Below are 19,187 nucleotides of genomic sequence, written 5' to 3'. Positions count from 1 at the left end.
TTGCCATGGTTACTTTAAACTTTAAGAAATTAAGGGTACCATATAAAGCGCTTTGTATTTTGCTAATAATATTACCCAAATATTCCATGTTGGTCATAAACAGAATGGCACTGAACCCATCGAAAATCCTGTTTTCATATATAGTTAATTAAAAATGAGAGAAAATGCGTTACCGTGGAAACACGAGCCTCGCAACATATACATTTTAAGCTTAAATTAGAAAGCTAACTCGCCTTGTAGTGAAACTATCAATTACGGAGTATTCTAGGATAACAATGAAACTCAAATACACTGAAAAGTGTTAAATATCCGTATTCTCCTTCTTTTAATACAGATTATCTTCGGAGGGTCATGTACTTCAAACCTGGATAAAAATTGTACTTAAAAGGAGTGAGATAAAGGTTGTAGCAGTTAATATAACAAGTTACACGAAGTACAAAAAATTGCTGCGGTTCAACTAATTAGAATCTACCGTGGTAACAAAGTAACCTACCTTCTTAAGTCCTGTTGACAACATGAAAGGAATTCCACAGCTCACATCTTTTTTGTGGGAAATTTGCTTCGTTTTTCCTCAAGTAATAAATATGATAGAATCTGATTTTAGGCACGCCTTTAACTAAATATATTACCGGTTCAATTCGCTTTTTGACTGTTCCTAGCAGCTATTTCCACTTTTTTGCCCCCCGGTAAAGTTGTTTTTACCAACAAGGTATCATCTTCGACAAAATGTCTCATGATAGTACGATTTCTGACATGACTTGTTGTCATTTATTCTTCAAAATAGCACAGCAGGATATTCCTTTGTAATAGATTGTGGAGTATTTTTGGACCGTAACAGAACGTTGGAAAACCATTTTGTCTCGCCTAAAATAATTGTTTTTTAAGGCTCTTTGAAAGACTTGAAATCCTTTTTCCGATGATCCATTTGAACTTGGATGATACGCTGGAACTAAAGTATGCCTTATTCCATTATTTTTCATGAAAATGTGAAATTCTGCAAATGTAAACCTATGTTCATTATCACTTAAAATTTCTTCCGGGAGACCCCATTTAGAAAACAATCCACGGAATTGTTCAATGGTTCTCTCACTAGTTATTGCTAACCATTCAGAATTACTGGCCGTCACAACTAGAAATACTTATTGTTTGAATTCTGCATAGTCAGTGTGTATACGTGGCCATGGCCTTGCTTTCCATTTCCATGGATGTAGAGGTTCTGTTGCTGGTGAATTTTGAACTGACATGCATGTTGCACATCTTTTGACTGTTCTTTTGATATATAAGTAAATGTTATTCAGCCATACGTAACTACGCGCTAGAACTTTCATTTTACACATTCCCATGTGCAGTTTATTAAGGAACTGCTCTCTAAAGGTTTCGGGTATGACCACTCGCAATACTGATTAAATAATTCCATTATCAACTGAAAGTTCATTTCATCTGATAAAGTATGGTTTCAAATCGGGATCATTCACATATTTTGGCCATCCATTAAGTGTATACACATACACTTTACCAAGCATAGGATTCTTTCGTGTAGCCTTCACGATATCCTTGGCATTCAACGGTATATCTGTGATAGATGACACATAGTCAAAGTCCTCTAGAAAATCACAGTTCGCGTGATCAGCAGATTTCATGTACACTATGTTATAATCATAGGCTAAAAGTGTCACAGCTAACGCTGCATACGCACTGCCATCATCGTCGGTAAACCCTTTTTTGGACCTAATATAGTTGTCAACGGCATATGGTCTGTAATTAATGTAAACTTCCGGCCATATAAGTATTTGTGGAACTTATTCCTCCAAATATTATTGACAGTGCTTCTTTTTCAATCTTTGATGTGTGCACTAACGTTCGTGAAGCAAAAGCTATCGGCCTTTCACTGCTGTCTTCCGTGATATGTGATATGACTTCCCCTGTTTCATGAATCGCACGTACGTGTCACTGGTTTTTCATGTTATAATGAACTAATAAACCGCTAACTATTATCAGATCCTTGCTTTGATTGAATGCTTTGTCACATTCACAAGTCCATAACCATTTCTCGCCTTGCTTTAAAAGCTGATATAGAGGATGAAGAACCGTTGCTAGATCCTGTAGAAATAATCTATAATATCTTTTCATTCCTAGATATGATTTCAGATGACTCACATTTGTCGGTGTTGGACAATTTCTTCCCCTCTCTATTTTATCCTCCGAAGCATGTATCCCGATCTTATCCTTCAAATGTCCCATGTAAATCACTCGGTCCTCCAAGAAGGAGCATTTCTCTTTTTTCAGTTAACATTGTGGTCACTCAGCCGATGGAATACCTCTTTTAGGCATTTTAAATGCGTTTCATCATCCGGCCCTGTTATCAAAATATCGTCATTTCTGCACACAACATGCGGAGTATCAGACAAAAGTTTGCCCATTACTGACTGCAATATAGCTGTGCTCGAACTAACACCATAGACAAGCTTTCGGTATCTATACAGTCACATATTTGTATCCACCGTATATAAATCCTTCTAACCGAGTCTTTGCCTAGTTCTAACTGTATATAAACCTGGGACATTATTTCTCCCCACCAGCTAACGTCGCAAATAAATCCTCTGTATTTGGCAGCAGGTACTATTCTTCACTGATTTCTCTGTTCACGGTTACTTTATAATCTTCACATATACGAGCACTATCATCGGGTTGCGGAACTACCACCAGGGGTGTAGCTTAATCACTGTTTTTTACTTTTTAAACTATACCACACGTTTGCATCCAATTGAACTCCATTTCCAAGGCTTCCTTGATCGCGTAAGTTACCGGCCTAGCCTCACAAAATCTTGTTTTGCGTTGTCGTGTAGCCTGATATTCGTTTTAAATCCATTTATAGATACATTCTGTCTTTAATCGATACCGAAGTGACTATCTGATTGTCAGTAAATGTATATATGTCAAACAGTGACAGCAGTAAGAAATTCATCAAAAAGGAATGAAGGGCAAACATGATATTCAAGGTCAAAGGTCATGTTTATGTAAAAATCACAAACATTGGCATATTTGAAATTTATTTTTATTCTTGGAAAATAGTTTGTTATAATAATTCACTCAACTTTATTTATTTAATGTGTATACATCAGCCAAAATCAGAACTACAAATCTTATTTCAAAAAGTCAAGGTCAACCCTGATAATTGAAGGTCAAATTTCATTTTCATACAAAAATATGAAAAATGTTTACTTAACATTTGAGATTTTTTTATTATGTCTTCACATTATTAGTCGCTGAAGTTAATTCATTATAATGTTTGTATGTCAGTCAAAGTCAGCAGTGCACATGTAACGCCAAAACCGCCAAGGGTAAAGCTAATATCAAAGGTGAAAGGTCAAATTTGTGTGAAAAATCGCATGAATAGCTTCCTGTTTGAAAAAAAAATGTTTTTATCATTATTAGTAATTGCTCGTGATTTATTTTAATGTATATTTGTCCCACAATGTCAGTAACAAAAATCTGAAATGAGTCAAGTTCAAATGTGATATTAAGTGTCAAAGGTCATTTTCAAGTAAAAGAATTAAAACATAGCTTATCAACTTTTCTCTTTGTTATGCCCCCCTTCGAAGAAGGAGGGGTATATTGTTTTGCAGATGTCGGTCGGTCGGTCGGTCGGAATGTAGACCAATCCGTTTCCGGATGATAACTCAAGAACGCTTGGGCCTAGGATCATGAAAGTTAATAGGGAGGTTGGTCATCACCAGCAGATGACCCTATTGATTTTGAGGTCAGTATGTCAAAGGTCAAGGTCACAGTGACCCTGAATAGTAAAACGGTTTCCGGATGATAACTCAAGAACACTTGGGTCTAGGATCATGAAAGTTGATAGGGAGGTTGATAATGACCAGCAGATGACCCCTATTGATTTTGAGGTCAGCATGTTAAAGGTCAAGGTCACAGTGACCCTGAACAGTAAAACGGTTTCCGGATGATAACTGAAGAACGCTTAGGCCTAGGATCACGAAAGTTGAAAGGAAGGTTGACCATGACTAGCAGATGATCCCTATTGATTTTGAGATCAGTACGTCAAAGGTCAAGGTCATAATGACCAGGAACAGTAACATGGTTTCCAGGCAATAACTCAAGAACGCTTAGGCCTAGTGTCAGGAAAATTGACAGTTAGGTTGGCCATGACCAGCAGATGACCCCTATTGATTTTGAGGGCATTAGATCAAAGGTCAAGGTCACATTGGCCAGGAACAGTTAAACGGTTTCTGATCTTCTTGTCCAAAACCATAGGGCCTAGGGCTTTGATATTTGGTATGTAGCAAAATCTATTGGTCCTCTACCAAGATTGTTCAGATTATTTCCCTGGGGTCAAATATGGCCCCACCCCGGGTGTCACATGGTTTATATAGACTTATATAGGAAAAAACTTTAAAAAACCTCTTGTCCAAAACCACAGGGCCTAGGGCTTTGATATTTTGTATATGACATCATCTAGTGGTCCTCTACTAAGATTGTTCAAATTATTCCCCTAGGGTCAAATATGGCTCCGCCCTGGGGGTCAAATGGTGTACATAGACTTGTATAGGGAAAAACATTGAAAATCTTATTGTCCAAACCACAAAGACTATGGCTTTGATATTTTGTAATGTAGCATCATTTAGTGGTTCTCTATCAAATTTGTTCAAATTATCCCTCTACGGTCAAATATGGCCCCGCCCCAGGGGTCATATGGTTCATATAGACTTATATAGGGAAAAGCTTAGAATCTTCATGTCCATAACTTACTTCATTCAAATTTGGACCACATGTATAGTTTTGAGTGGCAAGATGAACCTTGACACGAGTTGACCTTGATCTTGCCCTAGTGGCCTACTTTCACATTTCTGTAGCTACAGCCTTCAAATTTGGACCACATTTGTGTACTGAAAATAACTTTGACCTTGTTATTGACCTAGTGACCTGCTTTCACATTTTTAGGTATTTTTACCTATTATCTACTTTCATATTTCTCAAGCTAACAGCCTTCAAATTTGAAGCACATGCATAGTTCTGACTACCGAAATGAACTTTGACCTTGAAATTGATCTAGTGACCTGCTTTCACATTTCTCAAGCCACAGCTTTCAAATTTGGACCACATACACATTGTTTTGTACTGAAATGAAATTTGACCTTGATTTTGACCTTGAGCTAGTCTTGAAATTTGGAACATTCAAAAATGGCTCAGTGGATGGCGCCAAGATCACTCTGTAATCTCTTGTTAGGTCAATAGGTTAAAGGTCAAGGTCAGATTAAACCAGAATGGTAGAACTTTTGTTTACAGTGAGCTTATAATTTCTGTTCATTTTGCTTTTACTGAATGCATCAAGGGGGGCATTTCGTGTTCGACGAGCTCTTGTTAATCATGATATCTCTTTTATCTCAACATTAGTCAATGATATCAGTTCATTTTAATGTTTAAATGTTAGGTGATGTCTGGTATGCACATATAATTTCAAAACATTCAGGGTCAACCACAATATCAAAGGTCAAAGGTCAAAAATGTGAGTAAAATGTTGCAATAATATCACCTATTTGTAATATTTTCATTTGTTTTGTCATCTTTGTAACTGATCTTTGTTCATTTTACTGTATATATGTCAGACGATGTCATGGATGATAAAAAAAAGAGTAAAGGTCAAACATGGTTTTAAAGGTCAGGGGTCATTTTTGTGCAAAAGATCAAAAAGTAGCATACTTACTCATTACTTTGTTCAAAAATAGCTTGTTGTTATAATTCACTTTTAGCAACTTATTTTAATGTATACATATCCAGCAAGGTCGGCAATGTAGATCTTATCGCAATAAGTCATACGCAAATCTATTATCAAAGGTTAAGGGTAAAATTTGTTTGAAAATTCGCAAAAACAGCAGTTTTTGCAAAGATTTTTCTTAATTTTTCGGGTATTTTTGTCAAAACTAGTGACTGATCACCATCCATTTTAAAGTATATACAATGTATAACAGATGATATCATTCTTGAAATAATAATGAAAAATTAGTCTAGGTCAAACCTTTCAAGAAACTCGCCATTATGAGAAAACTGGCTGGGGCAAATTGGGGACCAAATGCAAAGGCCCTACGGTAAGTCTTCACAGGCACCGTACGGCCCATAGCAGATTACTCAGCCACCTTATGGGTATCTGCTTCCAAAACTAGTAGGATAAACCGGACCAGGTTCAAAATTCAGGCCTGAACTATTATCCTCAATTGTTGCAATAAAAATCCGTGAGCTTTCGGACCATTTATGCTATCAGATAATCTGTCAAGGTTTTTATAGACATTTTCTGTGACAATGCTAGCCGATATGCCAGTGTCTTACTCCATTGGTACCATCGTTTTCCCCAAAACTGGTTTCAGTATAATTTTCCTTGAAGTATTTTTTTCAAAAACCGAAGCCGGTGTACACTATTTAGCTCTTCGCTATCCGAGGTATCAACGTATTTCCTCGATCCAGTCCCTGCCAAACCTTGTTTCGCTAAGTGTCATTTGCGATTACATTTAAAACACTTGGATGCCTTAAAACGGAATTTATCCGGGTCGTGCATGTTTCTACACCAAAAACACTCCATATATCGTATATTTGTACCTTGACCACTATTGTATTTATTGGTGTGCATTTTTTTTTTCTGAAAACCTTTATGCACCTTGTGCTTCTCTTTGTGACGTATGGAATTAATCTAAGCAGCCGCACCCTGAAGCTGGAAACTTGCTGTGTCCTCAGAAGCCATCTCCATTGTTGCAATTTGATATGCAACTTCAAATGTCAAGTCATCTGAGATAACAATATCTTCTGGATATCTTCAGAATTCAGGCCGCAAATTAGCCAATCTCGGAGAGCATCATCCACAGAATGTGTCCAGCTTTTCTGCGCCACCACATAATCTGCAATCGTTTATCCCTCTCTCTTGTTACGGTTATTGAATTTGAAAATTCCGAAATAACCAACGGCATTGGCATATAATGTCCTTTTAATACCTGAACTATACGTACATATGTTTTATCCTTAGGAAACTAGCAGGAGTAGATTTCTAAAATTCCATATGGCTCTGGACCCATAACAGACAAAAATTCAGCAACTTGTTTTTTGTCTTAAATTCCATTTGGACTAAAGCAGTGTTCCATCCTTTCATTGACAACATAGTTTTGAAAAGTTTCTCTGTCTGGTTTAAGTTCATCCAATTTGCAAATGTTCACCATAATTAATCAGTTTTAATAAACACAGTTTGCAAAAGTAAAATGTCATTTTTTCTTAAATGCTTTTTTAACTTCTTCACCAGATGTTTTATCTTTGGAACATATTAAAGCCAGCAATGTTAATGGTCAGTTTAATATATAAATGTACAATGCGTATACTCTAAGCTCTAAATGTCAACTAACTATCATCTAGCCGTGTGCAATTAGAGAGACTGCTTGGGCTACTCAAGTTACAGCTTAAGGATAATCCTGAATGAATATAAAATGTACCACAGTATTACATACTGGTTATGCCACTAAGAATTAATTTGTTCATAAATCAGTTTGATTCATGTCATTTACCTTATTCTTTATGTTAGGATGTTTTTTACCATATGTCAGACTGGCTATAGACAAATATGTTATCCCCTTTAATAAAGTTATTATTATTATCATCATTATTACATATAGAAAGTTAAATTGTGACAATCCCCGATTAGTAGATCAGGTAGTCAAATGGCCTATCCTATAACAACACAAAACTTCCAACCTCTCATTTCTCATTGCATTGTAATCAAACTTGTTTTACATTTTTTATACACACGTGACATGGTTCTCTCTTCAGGACACACCTTTGCTGCATTATTGATTGCTGGAAATGATCTAAAGAACAAAGAACTAGCGAAGTCTTTCAAATACGATGTCGAGGAAATAAATAAAGTTCTGGTATCAACGTATCCTTGTGTTGTTGGAATAAGGTAATTTCAATAAAAAAAACTCAAGTATCTAAATAAAAAAGCATTAAAGATAAAATGTTAACATAGTCTATATATTTAATACATTCATTTTAACAATATTTCAAACGAACGAAATAACTAAACTTTCCTGTAATAAAAATCTAAACATATAGTGTTTTTAAATCGTTTTCTCCTTCTAAAGCATGTTGTCGTATCACATGCTGCTGCTTATACTGCAGTTCCTTCCGTTCGACTATAGGTCCGTTACAAAAACTTTTCCGAAAGCAATTTCTTGAAAATAGTTTTAATCACATTTTTGTATACTCAGTTATTCAACTTTTCATCAGTAACTTTGCAACTACTAAAATGAAATCAAAGAAACTTCATTTAATTGATAGATTGCAAAGAGAAAAATTAAGAACAGTAATTCTGTCAAATACGTTTATGTTATTCATTATATAATTGTCTCCTTTTTGTACTTTATTTAATTGTCCTGACAATTAAATTGACTTGATAACAAAAATTGTAGAGCGTATCTAAACTTTCTTCCTTTCTTTCTTAAATATCTTTTTCTTGAGTAATAATTGTGCATCCACAGCCATTGAGGGAAAGACGGTAGTTAAGACTACGAACAGCACACAAGAACAGAATCACGTTCTTATAGTTTTATTAAGTTGCATGTTTCCATTTTTTGTGTGGACAGTTGCTTACATATTTGACGTTGGTGGAAGCGCAGTCCGTACGAGCTCATAAGTTACGTCAATAATTTCGAATTTAACTAACATGCACTACAAAGAGCAGCGAGGATATGGCTATCCTTAATACGACTGAATTTTTGAATATATGGAACGGACAGATAGATAATTAGAACTTATTTTGGTAAGACAGACAATATATATCATAAAACAAATACAAATTCAATATCAATATATTAAAGTGTAATTGTAGATGACATATAATCAATACTAAGGCTAACACAAAAAGAGAGCAAAGCTATCTTAATTTCATTTTGGTCCTTTGAATTGATCATATGAAATCAGAAAGGCAAATTGATTAATCAAGTATTGCCAATATTGAATTAAATTTACATATAGTACATGACTTTAACATTTACATTATAATATCACAGAACGTTGCTTGACATTGAACAGGTAATATTAAGAATTAAAAAATAAGTATTATATGCCAGAATAAAAATACTGCCCAGATAAAAATATTAGACTGACACAGTTTGCATGACATGTTTTTTTTCACAACCTTTTGAAATGCTTAATATTATGTATAGATATACTTGACGGTAATATGTTCCACACCTGACAGCCATTTTAAGCGAACGATTTCTTCCCAAAACCCTAACCTTAGAAATGGAGTAACTGTTACTATCTCTGAAACGAGTCGAATAAGTTTGAACATTACTTGCTAAATTAAAGTGCTCATGTAAATAGCTGGGTGCACAATTAAAGTGCATTTTATGGACATGACCAAGGATAAAAATGAACAGGTAATCAGCCAACTTCCCCGAAATGGGCCCTCCGAATATAAGTTCGAAGACTGAGATTAAGTATGAATCTTATCGTCTTATTCTGGGTTGCCAGAAGTCTATTTTATAGGTTTTTACTCAACCCCAAATACCAAGCACAAGGCACAAGCATAGTCAAAGTGACACTAAATTAATGAAGAAACCAGTTGTTAAGTATACCTATTTAAAAACTTACATTATCTGAATGAGAACTGTAGCTTCGCATGTGCCTTTTTAATAACCTGATTGGCTATGGACTTGCCAGATAAGCTTTGGTCAAGATCTGCACCTAGGAATTTGACAGATTTGACACTGCAGGTTTAGGGCATACGATTTATGTAGGATATTAATGTACATAGACTGCTTTGAGGCTGCATTCTTGAAACCTGGCAATTAGATCTTTAACTCTGTTTTTACTTCAACCTAGAAAATGTCGTGTCCTTTATATGTCAGACTTCTGAGAGTCGAAGAGCTTTGCATCTAGAATGTCGACTTTTATGACAATATGAAATATTAAGTGACAGGCCATTATTGAAATCGGCTGTTTCTGTACACCATCTGTAAATATTAACATATTTTTAGAACTTAGATAAAACTTATATATGTCATATATGTTTATGCGCTGACGTTCCTTAAAATCGTCTTGGAAAAAAGCAACAAACTGAACGATGGGATTAAAATTATTATTGGAAAATATGGTGAAAAAAACAAATTTGTAATTACTTTCTTCAGATTTTGTGAAGTGTTATAGTGAAAACAAGACATGTTTAAGTGTTGTTTCAGTGTAATACCCTCGTGGTGTTATGAGATGCCAAATGTGCTTAATAAATATTATAGAACTTGTACAACTACCGACCTAAATAAATTGATATGAACCAGATTGTTGTTGAATATCGTAATTGGCAATTAGAAAGTTTTCCTACCTTATTTCATTATTTAGTGACGAAATCATATTTGCTACTGTTGCATTTTAAAGGGACAAATGAAAAGGCCCAGTTTATAGAATATTTGTGAGGAGGAACAATATTAATACTGTCAGCGCCTGCAAGAAAACCATGTTCTTCTTATTCCCCACAAAGACGGATGGATATAGTGTTTGGCGTTCTCCCATCACTACGACATAAAGGATATTTGTTTGTTTTAGTGTAAGATCGAAATATATTCCATTCCACCAAGTGGACACTATATAATGCAGTATTTTTACAAGTGGCGCACGTTCACGAGTCAAATATATTTCCATCTTACACGAAAACAAACAAATTTTCTATTTATTTTTTGCCATTTTAATGGTTTTAACCAAATTATATCCAGTTCGTCCGAGCAACGTCTCTTGCATGGCGTCATGACGTCATAGTGTTGTGACGACAGGATGTCTTTGTAGAAAAAATGTAAATACCTCTGTTACTTTTCCTAATTTCCTTTACATTTTATAATGGTAGAATGTATATATTTTTATGATCATTTTATTATTTTATACATTTATTCCTATTACTGAAGAATATTTTGCAAGGCATTTATAATTCTTCAAGTTTAAAGTTAAACATAAGAAACTGACCTCTTACCGGGCTGTGTGCATACATATTATACAAATAAAATATACTGGCATGAGCTATACATATTGCTATGAATGGTTATATCCAGTTGGGCTTAACCTAATACCTATAAGCATTACCATATGTTATTCGTCAATCTGTACCGTCCGCAGGAGAAATAAGAAATATTAAATGGAATAGTGACTAGATGATAATTGCACTGTAGTCTTGTGGACCATCACAGAACACAAGAGTCGCACTCCCAAACGGTTTAATATTGCGACATCTCTACAATACTATATTGGGAGAGATTAAAAATCAAGTGATTTTACATTTACAGAAAAATATGTAATATAAAGGAAGATAGTATTGAAAATTAGATAGTACAATTTACAGAATGTTGCTAACTCGAATAAATTACTAACATTTTCAGAATTAAACACTGCTTTTATTTGGTAGTGTTATGATTTTTTGATAATATCAATAGGAATGTATTTCTTTCTTTCTTTCTGAAATAAATTTTTCATCCAGGTGTTGGAGCATTTCTGAATTCTGAAGTTTTATTTGACCATGGACAGTGCTGTTATCCTGTTCAAAATCACTTTCAGTTGAATTTTCAATTTCCTTATTAACAGGTAAACTAACACTAACATGGTGTGGGAGTTATTTCTATCAATGTACTCTTTTAACATATTTATATGACACAACTGCTTTTGCTTGCGCCTCCCATGAGTGATAATGAGGTAATTTAGATCGCTTGACTTCTTGTCAACAGTATAAAGACTATAATATCTAGCTTGTAATGGTTTACCAGGGATAGGAAAAGGTAATAGGTTCAAATTTGAACGTGCCAATTCACAACCTTTTGTCAATTTAGTTCTGAAGTTAGAAACATATTGAAGCAAATTTAAAGAACTGTCATCTTCTGAAAGTAATTTTAAAGGTCCCACGGACAGTGTGACCAAACACTAACTCAAATGGACTGAAGCCAAGTGATTCTTGTACAGCATCTTCGACCGCTTATAACAAACAAGAGGGCCATGATGGCCCTATATCGCTCACCGAGTTAAGTTGCTTGCTTAAACAAATGTATTTGCTAAAGCTTCAAAAACAAGAACGTATGTCAGCAGGTCATATTCATGGTCACTAAAAGTCAGTTTAAGATCGATGTACAAAACTGTGTCTGTCATCCAAATTTCAAGGCTGTATTTTAAAAACAAAAAACAAGAAAGTAGGTCAGTAGGTCACATTCATGGTCACTGAAAGTCAGTTTTAAGATCGATGTGCAAAACTGTACATGTCATCCAAAGTTCAAGGCTGTATCTTAAAAAAACAAGAAAGTATGTCAGTAGGTCAAGGTCACAGTCGGATGACCCATTATCACTTCGGGTCATCAAGTGAATATAATTAAACAGTCTAGGAAATATGATCTGATAATATTTGAAGTATTTTTTCCTATATAACTGATATATCAAGTGACCCCTGGGGCGGGGCCTCTTTTTCACCCAAGGGGCATAATTCGAACAATCTTGTTAGAGATCAACTAGGCAATGATACAAACAAAATATCAAAGGCATAGGCCTTGAACTTTCAGACAAGAAGATTTTTAATGTTTTCTTCTCATATAAGTCTATGTAAAACTTGGGACCCCAGGGCAGCGCCTATTTCACCCAAGGGGAATAAGTTGAACAATCTTGGTAGAGGACCACAAGGCAATGATACAAACCAAATATCAAAAGCCTAGGTCTTGTGGTTTTAGACAAGAAAATTTTTAAAGATTTTTCCTATACAAGTCTATATAAACCACGTGACCCCCCTGGACGGGGCCATTTTTCATCCCAGGGGGATCATATTAACAATCTAGGCAGAGGCCCACTATATGATGCTACATTCCAAATATCAAAGCCCTAGGCCCTATTGTTTTTGACAAGAAGATTTTCAAACTTTTTCCCTATGTAAGTCTAAAGAAACAATGTGACCGTCAGGGCGGGACCGTATTATATCCTAGGGAGATAATTTGAACAATCTTTGTACAGGCCCACTAGATGATGCTACATACTAAATATCAAAGTCCTAGGCCTTATAGGATTTGACAAGAAGATTTTCAAAGTTTTTCCCTATATAAGTCTATATAAACCATGTGACCCCCGGGGTGGAGCCATATTTGACCCTAGGGGGATAATTTGAAAAATCTTGGTAGAGACCAACTAGACGATGCTACAAAACAAATATCAAAGTCCTAGACCTTGTGGTTTTGGACAAGAAGATTTTTTAAGTTTTTCCTTTCGGTTTCCATGGCAACCAGAGTTCTGTACGGAATTCAATTCTTTGAACAATTTTTCAAGAAGACCATCCAAGGATTATCCCTTTGAAGTTTCATCAAGATTGGCCTAGTGGTTTAGGACGAGATGTTTAAAGGAATGTGTAGACTGACGGACGGACGCCGGACGGTGAGCAATCACAATAGCTCACTCTAAGCCTTTGGCTCAGGCGAGCTAAAAATGAATACTTTCATTCCAGTCCTTTTCTGTATCAAAGCAATATGTTCTAATCATATTTTCTATGTTTGATGGAATCTTTCTAAGGCACCTTGACTTTCAGGGTGATAGGCTGAAGATTTGTATTGTTCTATGCCTAAACTATGTAAAACTTATTGAAATATGTTAGACATAAAATTAGAACCTTGGTCAGATTGTACAGATTTTGGGAGACCAGCAAATGTGAAAAATTTAGTTAAAACCTTAACAATGGATTTAACTTTAATGCTCCTTAAAGAAATAGCTTCAGGAAATCTTGTTGAAGCACACATTATAGACAAAAGATACTGGTTCTCTGATTTGGTTTTAGGCAAGCGACCAACACAGTCCTCTATGATTCTACTTAAAGGTTCATCAAATGCGGGTATTGGCTGAAGATATGCCTTAGATATTTTCTGATCAGGTTTGCCTACCATCTGACATGCGTGACAAGACCTACAAAATTGAGACACATCAGATTTCAAATTAGGCCAATAAAAATGATTCAAGATTTTGTGGAATGTTTTATTTACACCGCAATGACCTGACATGGGCGTTTCATAAGCCAGGGTAACAGTTTTCATGACGATAAAATTTTGGGACCATAATCTAATTATTAACTGTCCATTCATCATCAGCAGGGACATCTGGTGGCTGCCATTTTCTCATGAAAAATCCCATGCTTAACAAAAAAGCAGACAGGGACCTGTGAAGCTTCTTTTTCGTTAACAGCCTTTTAGAAATAGTAACGAAATATCAGGATCATTGTTTTGTTCCTGAATGCTGTGACCTTGACAGCGACTTATGACCTTGGTCATTGAAAAAAGAATGATTAGAAAAGTTGTCAGAGTCTGTTTGTTGAACAGACAGATTTGAAGAAACAGAATTATCTATCTCAGAATTAAATGTTTCATTGATAGTAGTATCAGACAAATCTATGTCTGACACAAAATCACTCTCAATGGCTTTCTTAGCCATGGATCTAGACCGGGTAAATGCACAAGAAGGGTAATGGTCAGGCATTTTCTGCTCAGCTGGATCAGGTTTTTTTTATCCAAACAAGGTATGTCAGTTAGAAGCGGATTTACCACAACTTTATCTCCAGCTAGGTCATTTCCTAACAGTAAATGGGCACCTTTAAATGGTAAATCAGTTCTAATACCCACAGTCACAGGGCCAGTAACCAAATCAGAGGTTAAATAAACATTATGGAGGAGTACAAAAACAAAACCACACTCAACCCCTTGAATAAGTACATTTGTACTAGAAGAAGTCTTCTCAGAAAAAGGTAAGACATCTGCACGAAAAAGAGATTGAGAAACTCCAATATCCCTCAGGATTTTAATAGGAGTAGACTGGGTAGAATCACCGATTAGTGATATAGAACCATCAGATATAAATGGCTTATAAACCTCCATGATAGATTCAGAATTATTGTCCTTGAACCGTATAACAGTATGGTTCTGCTCAAACTTCTTTCTGCAATTTCGAAATTTTTGCCTGTAAGCTCATAACCTTTCAAGATTAAATTTTTGACATAATCATAATTTGAGCTTTGTTCTACAGTCAGTTGTGTATACATTTCACAGGCTTTGCCAATTAGAACACTTAAAAGAAGAATTCAATTTTCTTAATGCTATTTAAGGTTTTCAGCTATTTCTCGAAATGCATGAAATATTTGTCAACTTCTTTTTCTTGAAAAGTGGAACTAACCTAATATGTTTGGTGATATCAAAGTGAGAAGAACTGTTTAGGTTCTGCACTTCTACTTGCCAATTCTAATCTTTTCATATCTAATTTAAGTTCCATTCCATTTTCTCTCTCTCTCTCTCTCTCTCTCTCTCTCTCTCTCTCTCTCTCTCTTTCTATATATATTTCATCCCGTTCTCTCTCCATCTCCATTTCTAACTTTTTCATTCTTTCTTTTCTTTGCATTTCTCTTTCTTGAAATTCTAACTTTAGTTTCAAATCTGACTGAGTTTCTACAATAAATCACTCAGCAGACGAATCAAAAATATATTCATCCATGAAATACTAAACAATAATAAGATTTCTTAGCCATAAACATATCAAAATCAAACGACATTTTGATAGCTGCTGGTATGTATACAGTGCCAAAAATAAAAAAAGTCAAGAAGTTTTACAATACAAAATAATCTGTTAAATTTATCTGAAAAGTCTAAAAAAATATTAAATTTAATGGATGGTCCCGGCTTGGCCCCAATTTCTGTTACGTCAGAGGGTAACAATTGTTGGTCACAGTAAAGAAAAGTAACAGAAAGACAAATCAGCAACTATTAACAATAATTTTATTAACAACATTTTATTCATGAATTCAAGTAACAATACAAATACCTTTAAAAATGTCAAAGAGCCGTAAAATCCAATTTTATATGTAAAAATAGTCCAAATCCTGTCAAGGTCAAATTTAAATCCAATCAGAATAAATTCCACAAAGTTTCACACAGTTCAAAAGTGACTTTAGTATATCAAAAAATTACAATTCCTCTCTTCAAAGATAACTTTTTAAATCCAGATATTTTGATTATAAATCCCTCAAATAATCCTTCAAAATATCAAATATCCAAACTGGTAATATTTTATTATTAAGAAATACAGGGAAGTTTCATCAATATCTACAGTCTAAGTTATGGGCTTTTGTCCGACAGAAACCTGTTTAATATATCATGGAATGTTCCAGAACTTTCATGTAACACTAAGAATAGAAAGAACATTCTGGAAAAAATCAAGAACAATCTTTTCTAAAAATAACTGTTATTCACTGTTTATCAGTATTGTTACAGAACACAACAGAATATTCTGGACTTAAATTTACATGATGTCTTAAAACTAGGTCATAAACAATGATTTGCCTCAGGGGAAAATGACATATACATTACACATTATCCATAACAGTGGTGGTGGATTTAGTGGTCTTTCAGACTGCCTGGTTTGATTAAGGCTGATACGTTGAAACATGGTTATTCCTATTTTGATCTCTCTCCTTGTTTTCACGAGACAGTAATATGACCGGTTTGAACACCAACAACTAATACAGTAACTGTTTACTATACTTGAACTGAGAGCAGAAAATAATTGACTGCATTCCTACAATGATTTATGCACCATTTAACAGTGTGGGGATCATTTCTTCCATTTAATTTTAAGACATTTTGTCGCACAACAACGTCAGGTACCAATAATAAATGACAATGCATAGCTCGACTATACAAAAAAAACTGAAGAGCTAGCTAGTCTACTCGCTGGCCGCTGGTATGCGCATCCGCGTCCATAGCTTGGTTAAAGTTTGGATGCACTTTTACCTTATCTCTGTTATTATTTGATGGAATTGCATTAAATTTAAACTAGCTGTTTCTCGTCATTATCCACAGCATATGTTACAAGGACATAATTCCTGGTTCATTATTTCATAAATTATTTGCCTTTTTAATAAGAATTTTCGGCACTTTAGCTTTATCTCTGTTATCACTTAATGGACTTTATTCAAATGTATATTCCATCACCCACATCTAACGATACAAAATCCATAACTCTGATTAATTATACTCCTTTTAACTTTGAACTGGCTCAGTTTTTCATGCCATGTTCTTTTACTTTATCTCTTTTATTACTCAAGAGATTTGATTCATACTTAAACATTTCACATCATCACCCATATCATACGACGCCACAGCCATAGCTTAGAATTATGCCTCCATTCAACTTACAGTTTTGGTGCACTTTGACGTGGCAGCTCTAGTTTCCTCAGGTATACCCAATGTCACTTTCAAATCTCTTGTATAATTGCATCGGCAGCACGGTCCGCAAATGTTTAGTGTATTGACTCAATTGTAAGACAGTCTTACCCGAACAGTTCACACTGATTACGAAAATATGATCTAATTAGTTTCTGCCTTAAAGGTGGTCAGTCACATTACAACAACATTTTGTGATATATTTCATTTTAGTATATTCAATAAAAGATTTATTTAAGGAGCAAAAGGATGGATTTTATAGCTTGAGTCCTGTTAGAAATGTATGTTTAAATACACTGTATAAACTTTTGTAATTACTCCCCTTTAATATGGAAGTATTAAAAAAGTGGACAGTTGCTTTTCATTTCAATTTAATTTCTAATTTTACACTAGAATTTGATAGATATTAGGATGTTTCTACAATCTGTAACAAAAGACAAGTTTTAAAACAGTGTGAAGCTTCGGAATTGATATATGTATTTCCAACCTATCCTGGTTGCGCAACCAAAATAGGTGAAGGGAGCTAACATTGTTTTTTGAAAACTTGCATTTCTAATGAATTTCGCTAAATATTTATTTTTCAATGTAAATGTTTGACAAATATAATACAGTAGTTTTTATATTCATGTTATTTCGTAGGCAAATTATTTCTATTTATTTTATATAACTAAATCCTTGTTGGACAACCAGTGAAATTCTAACATGTATTAAGTGAACACAATTAAGTTTAAGTGATCATTTGATAAACTTTAGACCAAATCCATTACTTTATCAAAATCTTATTAACCGACTTTAACATATTTTTAATCAGTGCATATCACTAAATGTTCTGTTCATCCGTTGTATATTGTTTCACTTCTTTACATTCTTACATGTGAAGCTGAAGGAAAAAAGGACGAAATAAACTGTAAACACTTGAGTCTAATTTAAGTACTTTTTTGAGTTTTTTTAGTTATTTATTGAGCGTTTATATTTTCATCATTTTAGGAAAGAAAATGTGAGAGTAGTCACTCCGTCCGATTCGGGAAAGCCAGAAAAACTTCTTCCTCGTTTGTCCGAAGCAATGGATTACTTGAAATCGAAGGAAGACCTAGAAACATTACTTCTGTATTTCACTGGACACCATTCTATGGAATCTGGCTTTACACTTGGTGGCGACTCGGAAGATATACTAACAGTACAAAAGTTGCAAGAAGATCTAAAGAAACTTTCTCAAGAGTGGGGAAAAGAAACGAGAATACTAGTATTTCTGGATTGTTGTTACCCACCCAGTGTAAAAGTGCAAATTCCAGAACTTTCGAATGAATATGTCCAAATGATTCAAGTAAACGCCTGCAGACCGGAGGAGCCTTCTCGGCAGCCATTAAATGGAAGCAACTTCCAGAAGTTTTTCATTCAGGCGCTTACTAGGAGGAGCTTCAACAAGCGGTGCCATAACAAAATTTCTGATTATGGGGTGCAAGGAAAAGAAATGGAGTGTCCAGACTGTAAAATGTCAGGCGATTTCATTACAGTAGAGCGACTTCTAGAATATATTTCAGAACACATGGGCAAAAGTTTGTCTGGAAATCAGCCAGTCATGAATACACACAACATCACTTGGCTTAGGGCCAGTATTGGATACAACGTTGATTTTGACGTTACTCTCGAAATAAAGTTTGAAGGACCCAACCAGAAGAGAGACGTCTGTTTCCCACAACAGATATTTTATGATATTGAAAAATTAAAGGAAAGCGTACTGGAAAACTTAATTGGTAAGAGATAGAATACATTATACAGATTAACAGTGTAGCTGTTTTAATATTTACAAAAGTTGAGCTTTTTACAAAGTCGCAAAATATAGTCACGGAATATCATGATATATTTTGTCTCAGGTTTCTTTATACGCCTAAGATATGATAGTCGTGATTAAATTCTCTTGAACAATGCACT

The 19,187-nt window shown here is 34.7% G+C and overlaps 1 protein-coding gene across 1 annotated transcript in view; it reads left to right on the top strand.

The window, feature by feature from the left end:
* LOC128553684 (uncharacterized) overlaps nt 1–19,027 on the top strand; it is a gene marked incomplete at its 5' end in the record, with an annotated part of 66,327 nt that extends 47,300 nt beyond the window's left edge. The window contains 2 exons of the mRNA XM_053534858.1: nt 7,822–7,954; nt 18,243–19,027. Coding sequence (XP_053390833.1) covers nt 7,822–7,954; nt 18,243–19,020 — 911 coding nt within the window. The remainder of the gene's footprint in view (nt 1–7,821; nt 7,955–18,242) is intronic.
* Between the last annotated feature and the right edge of the window lie 160 nt (nt 19,028–19,187).

The sequence above is a fragment of the Mercenaria mercenaria genome, unplaced genomic scaffold, assembly GCF_021730395.1.
Source record: "Mercenaria mercenaria strain notata unplaced genomic scaffold, MADL_Memer_1 contig_4192, whole genome shotgun sequence".
Classification (NCBI taxonomy): Eukaryota; Metazoa; Mollusca; class Bivalvia; order Venerida; family Veneridae; genus Mercenaria; species Mercenaria mercenaria.
The sequence above is the reverse complement of the archived record's forward strand: the minus strand, read 5'-3'. Positions and strand labels throughout refer to the sequence as shown.